Below are 19,700 nucleotides of genomic sequence, written 5' to 3'. Positions count from 1 at the left end.
TTCAAAATATGTTTAAAGAAAAGTTCACAGATCCCAGAAGAACCCATATTCTAAAGTTTATTTACATTTAAATTGAGCCTTACTTATTTACAATTGAGTTTCTATGATTCAAAGACTAATCTTTTTCAGACTTTTTATACCTATGGCCTGGGTCAGATGTGAGAGGGCAGGCTGTGGGTTTTTTGTGTATTTTGAACCAATCAATCACCAAACATTTATTAAGGCCCACTATGTGCCAGGCACTGTGGTAGGTACTGTGGATTCAAAAACCAAAGTGAGGAGTCCATGCCAGAAGGAGCTTACATTCTATTACTGAATATTGTCCTGACACTGAAGGTATTGCCCCGCTGTGTGATACCCTTTAATTTAGGTTAAACTCAGTGTTGCCGGGAAAATTCCCATGATGCTAGGTTACCAGATAGAATTTCTAAGGGTAGCAGGTGGCCTCACTACTCCATATCTCTCCCCTCTAACTGAAAACATGAAGAAATGTTAATTGATTTGCAGGCTCCTAGAAAAGGGCCTGCTTCGTGTTGGAATACATCTTTGACTTTAAGATTAACAATTAGATTCCTACTACACATCACGAAAGGGGTTTTTCTGTTCACCATATGCATATTCTATAGAGACTGGGAATTTGTAATTTTCAATAGATCTCAGGGCTAATCTTCCCAGGGCCAATTTTAATGTCCATCAAGATTCTGGCTAGCAACTTAATGCAGTCATTGTCAACATAGTTGCCCCCGATCAAATAAAAAGCAGATGTTTTTTGATGGCTCCTTTGCATGGGGCCTTATTCTATCCTTGGATGCATGCTGATGGAGCTCCTATTGACTCCTGGATGCATGTATGAAAGATTGGAATTTGGCCCAGTACGTGGGAATCTTGTACTGAGTTAGAACCCTTTTCAGCCATGTCACTAGATGCCAAGGAGTCTTTTGATGAAGCAGAATAGAGATGTTTTTTTTAGAGAAATCCACATCAGACAAATTTGGTTTAAATCAAAGAATGTAGAAAATTTATTCTGTCTTTTTATGCTAATGCTTAAGTTTTTGACCAAACACATGGTCTTTTCCCCATCATCTCTCCTCCACCGCTGTGTAGGTTGTGGTACAGTATGGGGGGAATGGTGTATGTGAAAGACCTTCATTTTTGAGGTGATGAAAACTCCTACTGCCCTGCCTGGCCAAGTGTAGAGCAGGGAAAGGTTTTAGGCTGAATTTCATAAACAGGATTGCAGACTGGGTTTTGAATCAGGGGCAGCTTTTATGCTGTGATTATTGCATGTTTAGGAATTACCAGTATTTATTACACATACTCCTGGCTCAATGCAGGGATAAGATAGAAAATGTTATCATTGTTACTGAAGCTTACTTTTTATGGAGGAAATGTTACATACGTACATGAACCACCAGTAACTTTATATGGGTATTTTACAAGCATTCAAATGCCTTTGGATTTGGAACACTGAGCTTGGTAGTTGGGGGCATAGGGTTAATTTCTTAACTTGTAGGCCCATTACTTTTTTTTATATATTGGCTCTCTCCATTCCCCAGAGGTAAGTAAAAATAAATAAAAATCTCTCTTCTTCACTACTCCCTCAGAATTAATTGCATCCTGGAAGAGTTGGTGAGGATTTCTTTGCATAACAGTGCATTTCCTTTCCCCTGTAACTGTAGGAAACTGGTTACTTAAATTCTTGAAATTATGTTGGTTGGCTGAACTTGAAATTTTATACTTGTCATATTTCTGTGTGTTTAATAGTACATAATTTGATTTTATTCAAATTTTATGTCAGTGTCTTTTAAAACATTTTTAATTTAAATGTTGCTTTTAATTTAAATTTTGCTTCCCAGACAAGCACTAGGACTCCTAAAGGCCAAATATAGGACTAGAAGAATTTAAATGGCAGGAAAAGGTAAATTTAGGTCTTTTAGGCAGAACCAGTAAAATGAAAATCTTGCTGACACCTGGATTAGTTTGCTTTCACACTTTCTCTAGAGTTCCTTGTTCTTACTTTTGGGGGATGGAAAATAGAACTTTTCAGTCTGGAGGGAGCAATTGGAAACATACACTTAGATTAAATAAATTCTACAGGAATTTAACAGGGGAGGATTAACCTTCTTAACCTTCCTCAGATAAAGGCAATTGTATAATTTTAAGAATTTCATACCCATACAGTGAGCAGAAATAAAACAGTTTAACGATGTCTACCTCTTTACTTAACCTTTATTTGTTGAAGTAGATGTAGAAATTGTGAAGCAAAATTAATACAATTAAAGAAATATATATATTGGGTTAATTTTTCTGTGCTTAATTTTAGGTTGATAGAGATTTCATAATGTAGAATTTCATCAGATGCATGTTGCAGATTAATTTTCAGTAATTAAGAAAAACATAATAAATTAACCACAAAAATTTCAAATGTTACAACATTTGGGAAACATGAGACATAGGTAATTATAGAAGAATTTTCTTAATGTCCAGCTTACCAAGTGGAAAAGCATAATCACATTTTGCAGGACACACACACACACACACACACACACACACAGAGCTTTTTTTCTCTTAAGAAGTTCTTGCCCTTCTCCAGGATATTTTAGTAGCTGATTCTTTTCAGGTGTCTAAGATTTTTTGTCTTTTTTAAAATTTTTTTTTATTTTTAGTTTACAACACTCAGTTCCACAAGTTTTTGAGTTCCAAATTTTCTCTCCCTCCCTCTCCTCATCCCAGTGTCTAACATTTTTTAAAAAATGTTTTCTTAGCAGAAAAAATCATTTTGACATCTGAAGGTTTTTCCCTGATGTATCCATGCGAAGCTCTATATTTAACTGCTATTTGCTGTGGAAGTCTGAAGGTAGATGTCCCTTTCCAAAAGTTAATCATGATTCTGTTTGGAGAATTGATGAAAGTCATCTTCCTTCCTAAGCATTTCACTTATCTATATATGAGGATAATTTTCCACTCTTAAAATTAGGTAATATAATTTCAGCTGCAGTCAGTCTTACTTCATGTTTACCAAGTAAGAGGCACTGGGATATAGAAGATGGAATCCCTGGGTCTAGAGTCAGGAAGATCCTCCACTTCAAATCCTGCCTCAGACACAACACTGTGAGATCTTGGGCAAGTTGCAACCCCTCAGAGTCAATTTTTGCATCTGTAAAATGGGAACCATGGCATCTAGCTCAGATGGGGTGCTGTGAATATCCACAGTCATAATGCATGCAAAGTATTTTCTGCATGTGAATTGTAATTGAAGTACCTTCCAAAAAAAGCACTCAGATTCACCAGATAGTTTTACCCATTTTAGCTAGAGATAAAATTAGTAAAATTTGTCATGCCTTGCCATCACTAGCCCTTGTAGATCTTATTACAGTAAAGTATGTGAGTCCCTTAAAGAGGTCAAGGAATCTTTTCTTGATTAATAAAATCTATTCTCCAACCTGCTACTATATTCTTTAGCCAGTCTTTCTCAATTTAGTTTTCATTTTATCCCTATGCTTGTTGATCATTCTAGTCTATTTGTCTTTAACGTGGTTCAACACATGTAAACCAACATTAATTAAGCATCTCTAGGTGGAGAGTATTGTTAGGCTAAGAGGAGATACATGATCTCTGACCTCAAGAAACCTATAGTTAACAAACACAAATAGCCACAATACACAATATTTAGGGGGTGATAAAACATAAATATCTGTACATATAGCTGTAATTGATGGTATCATATGGTAGTTACATTAATGAGTTAGAGTACAAAGAGTTATGTAAGGTGGGTAGTTGGATGCTTGTTACCAGCTTGGAGTGCAGTATTTGAGTTGGGCTTTAAAAGATAAGGAATTTAGTAGGTGAACATGGGGAGGAAGGGCATGAGGAAGAACAGCAACCATAATTAATCTTTACCTTGTACCCTGAAACACTGTTTTGGTTCTTAGTGAATGTAATCTGGCCTCCTTTCCCACACTTCCTCCACCTATTGACCTCATTAATACTTGGAAGAAGACAGGGGAAGAATAAAACCCATTGGTCTGTATTTGGAGTGAAATATAAATTCAATGTCCTTTTCCCTTTTTTACAGCTGGTCGGACATGTTCAAGCCAGCAGATGACGTGCCCTAATGGTCAGTGCATCCCAAATGAATACAGGTGTGATCGAGTTAGAGACTGCCCAGATGGAGCTGATGAGAGTGGCTGCCGTAAGTCTTTTGCAATCATAGCATTGTATTTGGTTTCACCTTCCCACCCCCTTTGGTATTTTAATCAATTTTTAAGATTAAGGGGGTTGTTGATGGACAGAAATGGCTACAATATGCTTCTTGTTACCAAAATCTCATGGCAAATTCCTTGGTGGATTAGAGTTGATGTTCTGATATGATCCCATTATTATAAGACATTCTCAGTTTGTACTGCCATGGGATGCTGAGTTCTAGGCTGTTGGAGTGTGGAGATTTTATCATTAAAATAATACCAGGTAACAACACCTTAAAGGAAAAAAAAAGATCACTAAATGAAAACACAGAATGGTTAAAGTACAGTGGAATTAATTTTACCTTCTTAAAGAAGTTCTTTAACAAGTTGTTGGATCAAGTGTTCCAATGGGTTTCTATTCTTGCATGCTCATATTCTACAAAATATTGTTCAAAAAGGTTACATTTTGAAAATGGGTTCTCTTATGTCAGTGATATATGTCTTTTGTTTATTAATCACTGTTAAGAGTAGATGTATAAGAAGTGATTAAGTCCTGTTTAAACAATTTGCTCTTACTCTACTTTGGGATTTTATACGTTATAGACCCTAGGTGACATTAATTTTAATTTCAAGCCATAAATGCTACTATAAGCAAAGGTTTCCTTGTATAATTTGTCTTACTCCATTTAAGTTGGCAGTATTATGGTGCAATAATGTATTGTGAAGTAGGTGTGGAAAAAGTGTGCTGCGCCTCTGAATTCTTCTTTACTTTTCCAGTTTATTTCATTATTAGAATTTCATTTTAGGTCAGATCAATGGATATTCTAGTCTACTATTCTGTATCTTTCAATGGTATAGTGGTTCTCCATGATTTCAGTCACAGATGGTTAAAGATATATTCCCTCCAAAGCTCTTTTTTTCTCTGAATAACAAGTTGAGGTTTTATTAGTTATCCATGATTCCAGGGAACTGATGATGAATCACTTGGGCACGGTGCTAAGTTGTCGGAGTACAAAGAACGGCAAAAGATAGTCTCTGCTCTCAAGGAACTCACAGTCTAGAGGGAGACAAAACATGAAAACAATAACATACAAAATGATATATGCAGGATAAGTTGGAGATAAATGATGTGTAAATACATTGAACATGTAATAATCAGCTCTATTAAGCTGTAGCACATCCTTGTCATTTCCTGCTCCTCCCCCACAAAAAAACCCCAAGAGGTATACAGAAAGTATCAATTCAGACTTGCAATTATAAATTAAGCAGCAAGAGAAAAGAAAAGAAAGCTGAAATCTGTACACATGGCAAATTTAGATATAGTACAAGGAGCAGGAAATCTTCAAAGGGATACAGAAACTAAACTTCACTGAGAGGTTTATTTACATATCCATATCCGTGTTTATGAAGTTATCAGAAAATTGGACACCCAGCCTATTGCCTGTCCTTTCATCTTTTACTTAGAAATGGATAGAAATGAATGCTTAATCTGAAATGCAAGAGGGACCAAAGGAAATGGTATTTTGAAAGAAAAGGCAGCCAAGACAGATTATTTGGACTTTTTCCACGTGTATCACCTGTAGCCAACTCTAAAATCACTAGTAAGACCTCCTCATGACTTTGCTAGTGGACCATGGAAGCTGAGGTCGCTCTCTGCAGGGAAAAAATAAAAACACAGCCTTCTCTCATGACTTGGCATATAAGTATCTTAGCTGCACAACAGTAGGCAAGGAAGGGAAGGAGCTTTAGAAATGTGTGTAGGAGAAGTACATTTTGTATATTAGGGTTTTTTTTTGTTAGAAAACATAAATCTTGTTGATGGGTATGGCCAATGTAGAATTAAAAGGATCAGACTTACTGCCATTTGCTTATATGCCACATGAGCTTGACCAGTGTACACTATGGCCTTTAAAAATATTCCTGGAGGGGAGAGAAAAGGAGAAAAAAGAACAAAGTAAAAAGTGTATAGCAGAGAACAAAAGAAAACCTACAAGGAAGCAAAGAAAGGATGGACAGCTTTCAGCACGTGTAGTATTTAATATATAGGCTTTCTTGAAATGGAAGTTTATTGCTGTATATTTTGAATCCTCTCTTACATCCTGCTGTGCACATGATATTTTTTTCCTTACTTTATATTTGAGTTTATGATATGCTTCTATTTCTTTTCTTTTTAAGCATTTGTGTTTTAGTATTCAAATCTAAAATAAAAAAAATTTTAAAATATCCCTGCAAATATAATAGGTCTGCTTTTAAATACACTGCCTTTGCTTTTCCTTCCCACCATATTCCTTTAGCTAGATTTTCCTTACTAATATGGGTAAAACTTAGTGAAAGTTAAGAAAGGACCATATCTATATATTATGCTAATTTAACAACCATATCTTTTATGTTTTGGTTTTGGGGTTGCAGCCAGAGGAGTAGAGAAAAGAAATACTATAGGAAAATGCCAAGGGGAGATCCAGTCATAACAGAGGTTAGGATTTGACTCTTTCTCTGGTTTTGGTTTGGAGTTATGGTATGAAATATGTCCCTAAGCATTGTGGGCATAGCTTGCTGGTTATAATTTAGTTCCTTGGTTCGAATTAATGGAATCTCAGGTATAGGATTGTGGATCAGTGAATATATTTTACAAACAAGTCATGTCTTCCCATGAAGAGATAGTACCTCTTGTACATTAATTTGTTCAACAAATGCTTATTGAGTGTAATGAGTGTGTCCATCATATATAAATCATTATGTTTGGCACTGTAGGTGCAGAGATAAATAAAACATGATCCTTGCCTTCAAGAATCTTACAATCGAGTAGAAGAGATAAGGAAGTCAGCTAGGTGGTGCTAACACAGATGTAGTTGGGTCAGCAAAGGTCTAATAGTATCCAAGGGTGACTGTTCTTCCTATACAGACTCTCTAGGCAATTTCTAAGAATGTTTTTTCCAGGCAAATACTTAATTTTTAATGCTTTTTAAAAAGCTTCATTTAAAAATATCTCTGGTGTTTAGGAGTCAGATGATGGTTTGGTACTCACAGTAACAAGACTTTTCTGAAGAAGAGATTTGGCCATTTGCTAGCCCGTGACTCAACACTAAAAACCATCTAAATCATGAAAATAAACAACAATCAAAATTGAGAGTGGGAGGCAAATGATGATTTATTTTGATCTGCCTCAGCTGAAGCTACAGAAAGACACAGAAAAGAAAATTAAGTTTTCCCCTCTCAGGGCAGCTTAAGTTGTGCAGTGGATAGAGTGTTGGACTAGCTGTGTGACCCTGGGCAAGTCATTTAACCCAGTTTGCCTCAGTTTGTAAAATGAGGCAGAGAAGAGAAAGACAAACCACTCCTGTGTCTTTTCCAAGAAAACCTCAAAACAGGGTCATAAAAATCAGACATGACTGAAACAATCGAACCACAACAGAGAGGCGACTAGAAGGCACAGTAGAGAGAGAACGAAGCCTGGAGTCAGGAAGACCTGAGTTCTTAATGCAGCTTCAGATTTTACCTGAGCGGTGTGACCCTGGGCAAGTCATTTAACAACTGTCTTTCTCAGTTTCCTCAATTGTAAATGGGAATAATAACAAATAGAAAGACTGTAATGGTGACAGGGAGATGGCTTAGTTCCAGGGTGGTAATTATGAATAATAAGGATGAAGGGTAAGGAAAACGATGGTTAGTAATTCTGGTAGGTTAGGAGGAGAGATGACTAGAGGAGTAAAAATGGAGAAGATTATGGAAGATGGGAATATTCGGATTCTACTAAAGAGCTAATCCTTGAAAACAACTCAGGTAGATGACTGTGTTTGGTTATTTTTTTTTTGGTTATTTTTGGTGATTCTGTGTATTTGGTTATTTTATCTGGTGTGTAAACAGACGGATGAACCATTGATTTTACACTTTTCAACTATAAAGTGTTATAAAATACAAGGTAATTAATTAAAGATTAAAAAGAGGCAAAAACTTGTTTTTTTCCTTTTGACTAGGTTACGTTATTATATAGTCTGGTCATCTGCAAAATGCCAACTGATATTAAGCAACTTGTCAGTTATGTGTGTGTTTTTTAAATGGGATCGAAAGATTCAAAGCCACATCCTTTTTACTGCTAATGGGATTAACAGCAAGGAAAAACTGCCCATGCAGAGGCTAAGATAAACATCCTAACAATGCTGTAGCTGCAGGCCTTTTAATCAGTATATTGGAGGGACTTGGGCTGCACAAGAATCCCACACTTTCCTTTTTGTTGAGTAAATTGGTCATTTTTATTTAACGGTCAACAGGCCCGAGTGACTCATGTTTGAGTAAAAATACTACAAATTGTCACTGGGGGTTTCAGACACTTCTTTTTGGATACTTAGGAAGGCCAGAGGAAAGCGTAAACCCCTTGTTAAAATGCAGGCATTCTTGCCGGTCATCAGCAGCATTGATTCTGTGGGCAACAGAGGCTGCGGTCTCCTTGGAGGTTTCTTTCTATTGATTTTCTGTCCTATGGAATTTAAAACCTCTTTCCCCTCATTACCTAAGCCTGATTAAGAGTAGCAGGTGGAGGGGAATTAGGGGGATAGACCAGAGTCAGGCTCTGGACTCAGAGATTTTGGGGACCTAACTAACAGCAGGAATATTGAAGATGATGACTACTGCTCCTTGTGCCACACCCCTCCCCTTTTAATACCACCTTTGGCTACTGCTAACTAGAGTTGGACATGATTAAAAGACTGACAACAACAAACTAGCTCAGTGACCCTTGGCCCATTAATTTCTTTGGGTCTCAACTTTCTCATCTCTAAAATGAGAAATTGGCCTAGATGATTTTCCCTTCTGATGTCAGCTTTTTTTATGCTTCTAGGATTCTGTGATGGCCAAATGAGATTGACTCTTATCTGTTCTCTCTTTCTACTCCTTGAGCCATATGTACATTTTCTGGCAGGTCAATACCTAAGAAGGTATTTGGTGCCCTGAAATAATGAGAAGAACATGTCAATCGATAGACTGCTGGACCTGGAGCCAGGGAGACTCAGCTTCCTGAATTCAAATCTGGCCTTGGACACTATCTGTGTGGCCCTGGGCAAGTCACTTAACCCTGTTTGCCTCAGTTTCCTCATCTGTAAAATGAGCTGAAGAAGGAAATTGCAAATCACTCCATTATCTTTGCCAAGAAAACCCAAAATGAGGTCACAAAGAGTTGGACGTGACCAAAAAATGGCTGAATAACTATATATATATGCACATATACATGTATACACACAGCCACATGCTATATAATACATATATAACATATACTCATATGTAATAAATAAGCATTAATTAAATGACAACAATGTTTTAGTCGTTGTACTAAGTATTGGGGATGCAAGAAAAAAGCAAACAAAAAAACCCTAAAATACCCCCAAATCTCTGCTTTCAACAAGCTTACATTCTAATGGAGGGAGACAACTTATAAATAGGAACATTCAAGACAAATACAAAGACAAATAGTAGCTGGAAGGTAACCTCAGAAAGTATAGCACTAGCAGCTGGGCAGACCAAAAAAAAGCCTCCTGGAGGAGGTGGTATTTGAACCAGGGCTTCCCAGAGTAAGAGGCTGACTTGGGAAACCATTCAGGGTATAAGGAAGAGCCCATATATGTTTGCATGCACACACACACATTCATAAGAATCATGCCTGGTTGTATTTCTTGGTTGGTACTTTTGTCTTTCTGTATAGGAGTATATCAGTTTGGACAGTGGCTGGTACCTATGCCATTATGCTATTACGCTATGCTATTATGGTACAATGCCATTCATACATACCCAGTAGATGCTGAATATCTCAGTTGATGAGCACTTGTACAAACATTTTTTATTCATTACTCTAAGCTCCTTGCCTCTCTGTCCCTTTTGCCAGGGCAATAATAATTATCCTTCTGGTTCCCAGCATCAGGGGTGCTTGAGCTGTTATGTTTCTAGTTATTTTTAGAAAATGACCTCACTGTTGTCCCTGGGAAGTAGGGGAAACCAGCTTTCAGGCTTCCTAGAAATGCCTTTTTTGACAAGCTGTTCTCAGTTAAATCACTGAGGTTAATCATATCTCCTAATGTTCAACCAAGGTGTATCATTGGGGTTTTAAACGTAAACAGTTCCTGTTCCTCAATGCAGGAAATGGAAGCATTCAACCTGAGGTTCAATTTGAAATGTTTGTACTTTTCTCTGACCCATACTGCTGTTCTCTGCATTGTTCAGTTTGCTCCACGGTTCTCTCTCTTTGTGCCCTTTTCTAAGCTCACAGGGATGTTTTCTGTCTTAAGTTCTATTACTAGAGGCAGGGTGCTTCAGAATTCTAATTTAAGGATGGTATCTATCTCCAACATTTTAAAGCTATAGGGAGTACCCACCAAAGCCTCTTTTGCCTTTCAAGTGTTTTGGGAAGCTAACAAGGTTCTTCAGGGTTTCTAGATTGAATCAAACCATTACCCTTGGAAGAACAAGTTGTGATTAGACTGGACAATATCCGTATGGGCTTTCCAAAGTAGAATAGGAAAAGACTTGAAGATGGGAAATATATAGAAGTGAATACACGAAGAGCTCTCTAGCCCTTAATAACTTTGGAATCATGGAGGAAGAGCAGAGGTAGGCAATTGATGTAACTGAGTAAGGAAATATTCTAATGGTTGTTCAGTCATGTCAGACTCTTCATGACCCCAAGGACTTTGGCCCATGGAATGATTTGCTATTTCTTTCTCCAGTGTGCCCCATTTTACAGATGAGGAACTGAGGCAAATGGGGGTTAAGTGACTTGTCCATGGTCACATAGCTAGTAAGTATCTGAGGCAGGATTTGAATTCAGATCTTCTTGATTTGTAGCCTGGTGCTCCATCCGCTGCACCAACTAGCTGTTCCAATGGCACTATACCATCGTATTTTGTATCTATGTCTATGTCTATATCTATATCTAATCTATATCTTTATCTATATATGTAAACACAAATATGTGTATATACCCACACACTATATATGTATATATACACATACACACATATATATACTTACACACACATTATAAAAAGCTCTCTATATCTTTGTCTTCTTTTCTTATTAATTCTTTCTTTTTACTCTCCCCCATTTCCTACTCTCCTTACAGATTCCTTAGATTTGCCAATGACAATAATTGGACTTGCATAGCTCCGCATTAGGGATAATGAGGTTGCTAGACCTTTAGTAGAGAAAGTTTTTTCCCCCTTTCTCTGACTCCCTCATCCCTGCTCTGTACCCTTTCTCCTGTGGCCTTTCCATTTCATGTCGCTAATTTTCTTGTCATGGTATGGATCTTCTTCAGCCAACGCTAAACCAATCCTGTTCATAGTACTCACAAGCTAAGAGTTGCTGGCCAAACTAAAGAGCTCCCAGGTGAGAAAATCTCTCCTCTGAACATCAGCCTGGTCTAGAGCCACAGTAACCATCTATCTTAAAAAGGATAACCTGAGAGCTATAAAGAGAGAATTGGGCTTTAGAACTGAATGTCCCTAAGCATGTCACCCATTGCCCATTTTGAACCTTCTGGCTGAACCTCATCTACATAAATCTGTTTAGGTGCAGTCTCTTTCTTTAACATGTCTGCTTTCATTTTAATCTTCTTTTGGCCATTTTGTCAAGCATTGAGGATGGAAATAATTGAGAGCATGACTGCCTGATTGTTGAATGTCTTATCCCTAGGACAAATGTATAGTACTTTGTCCTTTTACAGCACATTAACATGTCTCTTACTTCATTGTACCATTAAATTATTTATATTTAGAGAGGGTAAAGAGGTACCCAAACTGTTTTCTCTGCCAGCTCTTCAACAAATACTTACTATACTCCTACTGTGCACGGATTGAGGTTGGGCAGTATTACAAAGATTAAATAAGACTGTCCCTGTCCTCAAAGAGCTACTGATCTACTAGAAAGACAGGTCACATACAAATATAATTGTAATACAAAAATTAGATGTACCATGAGGTCTCATTACAAGAGAAATGCAAACTAAGTTCTATTTAAAATGATTATTTTTACTGTTAATTATGAATTCTAGTTTCTAATTTTATATAGAAAGAATAGGGAAAATTTTTTATGCTTCCTTAATTATATAAGCTATCATCTTAATAATTTTTTTAATCAGCTAGATTGCCAATGCCAAAGTAGCAGAGGAATATATAGGTACGTGTATGTAAACGTGTAATATGGAAAGGCGAGTACTGCAAATAATTATGTGAAATTTAAAATGTAGTCCAGGATGATTTTTTCCTTTGCTGTTTGTTATAAGGAATGACTGTATTTAATTATTATTTTAAAAAGGATGTATGTTTTGGACTGCCAGACGCTGACCTTGCAGAAGGAACAGAACCGTAATATGGAACTTACAAAAGACCAAAACAAGTTCCAAACTTATCACGCACTATTCAGTGAAATGAGATGTATATCCAGGAGTGTATTTAAAAAAATAAACTTGAACTCTCAGGCATAAAATTTTACATTGACATCTATACTTTAAGCTTTAGAATTTGTGGATTAGTGACTAAGATCCTTACAAATTTCACATGAGAAAATTCAGAATAAAGACCTTGCCCTGTATTCATGTGTATATTCTAAATGAATCCATGCGCATTTCCCCCCTGCTTAAAATTCCGTGGCGTACTTCAGTGGCATGACAGATCTGTCTATAGAAAAAAAGTTACAATGCTCAGACTCAGTCTTGCCAAACAAACAAGCAAGCTTTCAGAAACAGCCCAATGGGGAGGTAAGGAGACGGTGGCTGTCTCTTTCTTGGGCCAGAGAAAAGCTCATTAATTAACGCAATACTTGTAGCAATACGGATGGAAGCTCACCACAAACTCAGCACAGTTTAGACCCATTGCTTTTGTGTGGGTCCCCAAAGGGGAGAAAAGGAGGCTGTCCTTTTTTTTTGTATTCCCAAATATTTGGCTGAATTTCATCTAGTCCTGATACCCTGAGACAACATGCCTCATTTCTCAGCCCCACTATGTTGTATCTGCTCTGTGTGGGGCAAGTCCTGGGCTGAGGCTGTGGGCAGGAGAGATCCATGAGGTGTGCGTGTGGGGAGGGGGGTGATGTGATCCCCACTTGATTGAGAGAGATTCGTTATCAGCATGGATAGAGACAAGAAAGCGTTCCATTCATTTGGCATGTCAAACTGCTGACCTCTGACCATCACAAGACTTGGCCTGACGACACCGAGCCGGGCTTTGTTGTTCGTTCAGAGAATGAGCATGTCAGTAACCTTAAAGTCGTGTCAGTTTGGACTGCTTTAGTTCGTTCCCTTTCTTTTTGATGGCACGGTGTCTCAAAAGGCAGGATTGGGGAGAACAAGGGACCTGCCAAACAAATTTGTCTCAGAGTCCCCATGTCTACAATCACAATCATAAATGGAGCTGCCAGAGCCCAGGGCCTAATAAATTCTACTCTCCTCACAGCTTGTGTGTGTGTGTGTGTGTGTGTGTGTGTGTGTGTGTGTGAGAGAGAGAGAGAGAGAGAGAGAGAGACAGAGACAGAGACAGAGACAGAAACAGAGAGAGAGACAGAGACAGAGAGAAAGACAGCCAGAGAGAAAGAGAAAAACACACAGAAACATAGAAGGAAATAGAGACCCAGGCATAGACACAGAAGAGAGAAAAAGAAAGACAGAGAGACAGATACACAGAGTGAGACAGAGAGAAACCGAAAACACACAGACAGAGACAGAAAAAGACAGAGAGACAGAGAAACAGAGAGACACAGAGAAACAGAAAGAGATAGAGACAGAGGCACAGAGAGAGAGAGACAATGACAGAGAGAGACAGAGACAGAGACACAGAGAGAGAAACAGAGAGACAGAGACAGACAGAGAGACACACAGAGAGAGACAGAGAGAAACAGAGAGACAGAGACAGAGAGAGACAGAGAGAAGTAGACAGAGAGAGACAGAGAGAGGGCTGGAGTGCCCAAGAATTCTCTCTGGGGGTGGGGTGGGGAGGTAGGGGAGAGGGGGCGTGGGGGGCTGCTCTTAGTGTCCTTGATAAGATGCTTGCTCTGTGAGTGATCAAGACAAACTAGGGGGAGGGGAATCGCTTCATGGCATTATTTGGCCCCTAAGGAGGAGTGATTTATGTGCAAAGGCAAGTAAATGGTTATGTGACTAGTCAGGTTGACATTTGGCCATAATGCTGAGGGGACAGTGGCACCCCAAGAAACATTTTGAAAGATACCATGACAATCTCAACAATTAGCAAAGCAAAATTTAATTCTGAGTCAATTCCCTCCCCTTCTTTGAGCTTTTTCAGGTTTACAAAGTACTTTCCTCAAAACAACATTGTGAGGTAGTATGTATAGGGTGTACACAAGTACAAATCAGTAGATAAATATTAATAAATGTATATATAATACAAATATAGATAGACACAGCTCTTGTGTCTGTATATAGACACATAGGCTATACACAGATATATGTATGTATGTATGTATGTGTATTTGTATGTGTGCATTTAGTCTAGACCTCTGATTTCACTTCTAGTGAGCTTCCGGGGAGATGTCCCTCTAAACAATGACTGTCTCTACAACCTTTGGGAATTAGTTGTCTGGGGGCACTGAGAGGTTAACTAGATCTCTTAGGGTCACATGGTCAGTATGTGTCAAAGATAAGACTTGAACCTAGGTCTTCACTACCAGGTCTGCTTTCTCTCCCCTATTATGGCACAAATGTTATATTCCCATTTTACAGGTGAGGAAACCGGAAGTTCAAAGTGATTATAACTTGCCATGGGACACTTAATATAGGCACCAGGATTAACTAGGCCTCTCATGATTCCAAATCTATCCCATTTTCCACTGTTCCATACTGTTTCCCTAATTCTAGTTTAGATATACAATTTTATCCAACTATTTTTGTCACTTGTCTTTCTACATAATTATAAAATGTTATTCTTGCTTCCGTATTATATATACACATGTGAATAAGGAAATAAGACTAGATATTCTCTAAGGTCTCCCTTGCTCCTCTGAAATTCTAAGATTTATTAATCTATAGAAACTGGCAACCTAGTTGTTAACATGCTTTTAAGGCACAAGCTGAAGTACCTCCTGAAGAGTTAGGAATTTGGTCTTACTGTATTCAAAAATAGAAAGATAAAAATGTTGTACAAGAACTTATCATTCACAGCGAAAAAATATAACCGCCCGAAGTTATGGAATGCCTTTTTCATAGATGAAAGATTTTAACTGAGAGAAGCTTCATTCAGCTTCTGAAGAGGCTATTATCCATTGCTACCAGTTAAAGGGGCTGAGAGAAGTCTCCTTTGAGACCATCATAGAAGCATCTGAAGGTATCAACCCAGTCACCAAAGCTGATGAGAGCATGAAAATAGAACAATGCTCTCGGTTTTCTGAGTCATTGGAATTTTTTTTTAATCACAGATCCTCTTTCCAGGCCCTAGATAAGTTAGGTGGACAAAGCAAAACGTTCTCTTGGTTAAAGACCTTGGAAGACAATGCGCTCTATACAGAATCACTACAAACACAGTCTTTAATTACATCAGAAAAACAGCAGGATCAGGGAAAATGTCATGATAGAAATTGTAATAGTTAAGAAATCGAAATGGTAATAATTTACATGGCACTTACTATGTGCCAGGCACTCTGCTAAGCACTTTACAAATTTCTCATTTGATTTGCACAATAACCCTGGGAGGGAAGTGCTAGCATTTAACAGATGAGGCAAACAGAGGCTAAATGGTTTGCCCAGGGGTCATATAGCTAGTAAGCATCCAAGGGGTTCAGTTCCTGACTCCAAGCCCATTGCTGTATCCACGATACCACCTAGTCACCCCAGAGAAAGGAAAAGAGAAGAGAAAACTCGTCAGAGAAGATCATTTAAATGCATAGGTTTTAAAATACTTTTAAAAAAGTGTCTTTTATGAACAAGTTCACCTTCGTTAGCAAAGACTTGTGGAATTATTGAGTTTATAGGAAACTTGGAAGTCAATTGAGGCCGTATTGTGGAAAGACTGTTAGATCTGGAGTCAGAATAATTATGGATTCAAATGTTGCTCTGTTCAGTTTTTGGTGGTGTCTGACTGTTGAGTCCTTTTTGGGGTTTTCTTGGCAATCATACTGGAGTAGTTTGCCATTTCCTTCTCCAGCTCATTTTACAGGTGAGGAAACTGAGACAAACAGGATTAAGTGATTTACCCAGGGTCACACAACTGATAAGTGTCTGAGGCAGGATTTGAACCCAGGTCTTCTGGACTCCAAGCCCAGAGCTCTATATACTGTGCCACCTAGTTGCCCCTTCAAATGCTTCACCTGACACACATTTTGCTATGTGTGGCACAGTCATTTAATCTCTCTTAGCCTCAATTTTTTTTCATTTGTAAAGTGGTGATACCCGTACTGCCTATCTGTAATGCCCAGGGTTGTTAAGAGGATCAAATGAGCTAATATATATAAAGTACTTGGCATATCTTAAGTGCTTTGTAAATGTGAGCTACATATTTTTATAGATGAGGACTCTGAAGCTCCGAGCAGTCACAGAATGTCATACATGGAAGAACCCCAGGGATCACTTAGTTTGTGTGTTTTTTTTTTATTTTTTACAAATGAGAAAAAGAGAACCAGAGAGATGGTGACTTGCCCAAGGTCACACATCTAGAAAATGACAGAGCCAGAGCTTAAACCCAGGTCTACCTACTCCAAGTCCAGCGTTTTGACCACAATATCAGGGTCCCTCCTACAGCTCTTTAGTAGCAGAGCTGTGTACGGGATAGTTATAATAATGTTAATAATATAGTGATGACATAATAATTCATGCTTGTATAAATCTTCACAATTTTTAGTGTCTTCATATATGTTATTTCATTGACTTCTTACAATTATCTTGTGAAGTAGCTTAGACAATTATGTTCATTTTATAGCTGTATAAAAGGCTAGCTCAAGGCTATGCAGCTACTTGTGTCAGGGATTAATTTAGATGGACCACAGTGAAAAAAAATCTTCAAATAATTTTTACAAAGGCTCTATTTGTTTTTTTGAGTGTCCTTAAACAATGGCAGGTTCCTTCCTTCCTTCCTTCCTTTCTTTCTTCCTTTTTTCTTCCTTCCTTTCTTCCTTCTTTTCTTCCTTCCTTTCTTTTTTCTTCCTTCCTTCCTTCCTTCCTTCCTTCCTTCCTTCCTTCCTTCCTTCCTTCCTTTTTTTTTCTCTCTCTCTCTTTTTTTGTCTTTCCTTCCTTTCTTTCTTTTCTTTACCTCCGAATGCTTGTTGATTGAATTGAATTGGATTAGACTGAACATATGTTTCCATTCTTTCTTTAGAATATCCAGTTTGTGCGCAGTTGACTTGTGCCAATGGGGCATGTTATAACACAAACCAGCGGTGTGATGGGAAAGTAGATTGCCGGGACTCCTCTGATGAAGCCAACTGCAGTAAGTAGCCCTCGGGGCATGATGTGTAACTGGTTCCCATTTTTTTTTCGGGGGGAAGGCAGGGCAATTAGGGTTAAGTGACTTGCCCAAGGTCACACAGCTAGTAAGTGTGTCAAGTGTCTGAGGCCGTATTTGAACTCAGATCCTCCTCGCTCCAGGGCCGGTGCTCTACTCACTGTGCCAACTAGCTGCCCTGGTTCTCTTTTTAAGTATGATGTATATTCTTCCCATCAGATAAAAATGGTTAGGATCCTTTTCAGCTTATTGTGAATGGTAGAAATGAAATTGGCCTTTTTCTTTCCCCTTTTCCCTTGTGTCCCAGCTCAGAGATGCCTGAATAGCCAGTTTCAGTGTGCCAATGGAGAGTGCATCCCTCGAGCCTTCGTCTGTGACCACGATGATGACTGTGGAGACCGGAGCGATGAACGTGATTGCAGTACGGTGATTCTGTTATTTTGCATGCTGTTGTTCAAGGCTAACATTTTTTAACCGCCCTATTCATTCTTCTGAAACAAAAGAAGTATTAAGCTAGATGGTTTTTGGAACCAGAAGATAATTTAGAAACCTTGCCAAAAGTGTTAGCCATGATGGTTTGACTCTTGAAGTTTCTTCCAATGATAATCTGCCCTGGACAAAATTTGTTTACTCCCCAAAGTCCTCATTGTTAAAACCTCATATTCAGTTGTTCCTGTTATTTTTTTCTATATGGGCGTAATGTATTCTAGGAATTATAAATTCTCCCATCTTTCCAGGAGTAATAGTTGACAGATTTGAGAGTGGAATAGGAATGAATGAGCGAAAAAGCATTTATTAAGTACTTTATTATGTGCAGTGCTGGAGATAAAGATACAAAAATGAGAGACTTGGTAGTATTCATACTGGAAAGGAGGGCACCTATTCTGTTGTACTTTAACCCTTTGTTGGGTTTATAGTTCATTGAAAATCCCTATCAGATGAAAGTTGGGAGCCAATGAAGGAAATTCCAGAAAAGCATAGGTTATGAATGAATGAGTGAATGAAAAAGCACTTTCTATGTGCCAAGCACTATGCTGTGTGAGCTTTTGGAAGGCAGGAACTGTCTTGTTTTTCATCTTTTTGTATCCCCAGTATTTAGCACAGTGCTCGGCACATAGTAGGTGCTTATCAACCAGTATAGTAGCAGAAGCAAAGGAAACGAAGTCTGAGGCTCTCTACATGGAGGAACAAATAATAATGTTGACTAAGAGGTCACTTGCTAATTAAGAGTGTACAAATAACGTGAACCTCATTGCCCATGGATGGGCCTTGCTTCTTCGTTTCTCCTGTGTCAGAAAGTGAAGACTACCTAACAAAGTTTTAAAAATTTCCATAATTATCAACAGCTGTTTCTGTGCTTAAAGGAATATACAAAGGATTTGTGGTTTTATCCATATTGGGAACTCCTACTATGGGAACTCCCCCTACCACTGAAAATTGAAAACCATCTGTGACTTAATAGTGTTATGGAGTTTTCTGGGGAACATAGACGTTTAGTGACTTGTCCAGTATTACACATTGAGTAAGTGTCAGAGGCAGGATTGGAACCCAGGTATTTTTAATTCTAATTCTAGTTAGTACCTAGCCTGTACCAGGCCACCTTTATCATTCCATATCACCTTAGAGATAATGTATCAGTAAATCTAGGAAGTATAGAATATCTCCCCCCTCATCTATTAAATTAGAAAGTTGGATTATATGGCCTCTGATATCCCTTATGGCTCTACATCTATTTTCTTATGACTAGCAATAGAGATGCTATTATCAATATATTTATTTTTATGAAAAAAATCCAACAGTTACAATACTTTTTCTTATTGCACGATTGAGTCAGACGGATCCTAAGAGTCATAGAGCTATTTGGTCTTGGAGTAGATTCCTTTGTCAAGAAGAGATAGTAATTACACCTGGGGTTGAAGTCATTCTGTGCAAATGTCAGTCTTACTTTCAAATGGCCACTGCTCAGTGAGCACCTTCTTCTAGGGCTACTGACTCCTCCCACAATTCTAGATTAAATCTGAGATGAATTTCCTCAATGTGAGTACCCTGGAGTCATTCATTTTTATTCTTTTGTTTTTTTTACTAAGGA

General features: G+C 38.1%; 1 protein-coding gene across 1 annotated transcript in view; it reads left to right on the top strand.

Moving 5' to 3' along the window:
- Positions 1–19,700, top strand: part of LRP2 (LDL receptor related protein 2) — a 263,004-nt gene that overhangs the window by 58,903 nt on the left and 184,401 nt on the right. The window contains 3 exon segments of the mRNA XM_036745398.1: positions 4,076–4,192; positions 17,486–17,596; positions 17,919–18,032. Of these exon segments, the coding sequence (XP_036601293.1) occupies positions 4,076–4,192; positions 17,486–17,596; positions 17,919–18,032 (342 nt within the window).

The sequence above is a fragment of the Trichosurus vulpecula genome, chromosome 2, assembly GCF_011100635.1.
Source record: "Trichosurus vulpecula isolate mTriVul1 chromosome 2, mTriVul1.pri, whole genome shotgun sequence".
In the NCBI taxonomy this organism is placed as follows: domain Eukaryota; kingdom Metazoa; phylum Chordata; class Mammalia; order Diprotodontia; family Phalangeridae; genus Trichosurus; species Trichosurus vulpecula.
Note: the sequence above shows the minus strand (reverse complement) of the source record. Positions and strands in the feature narration are given on the sequence as shown.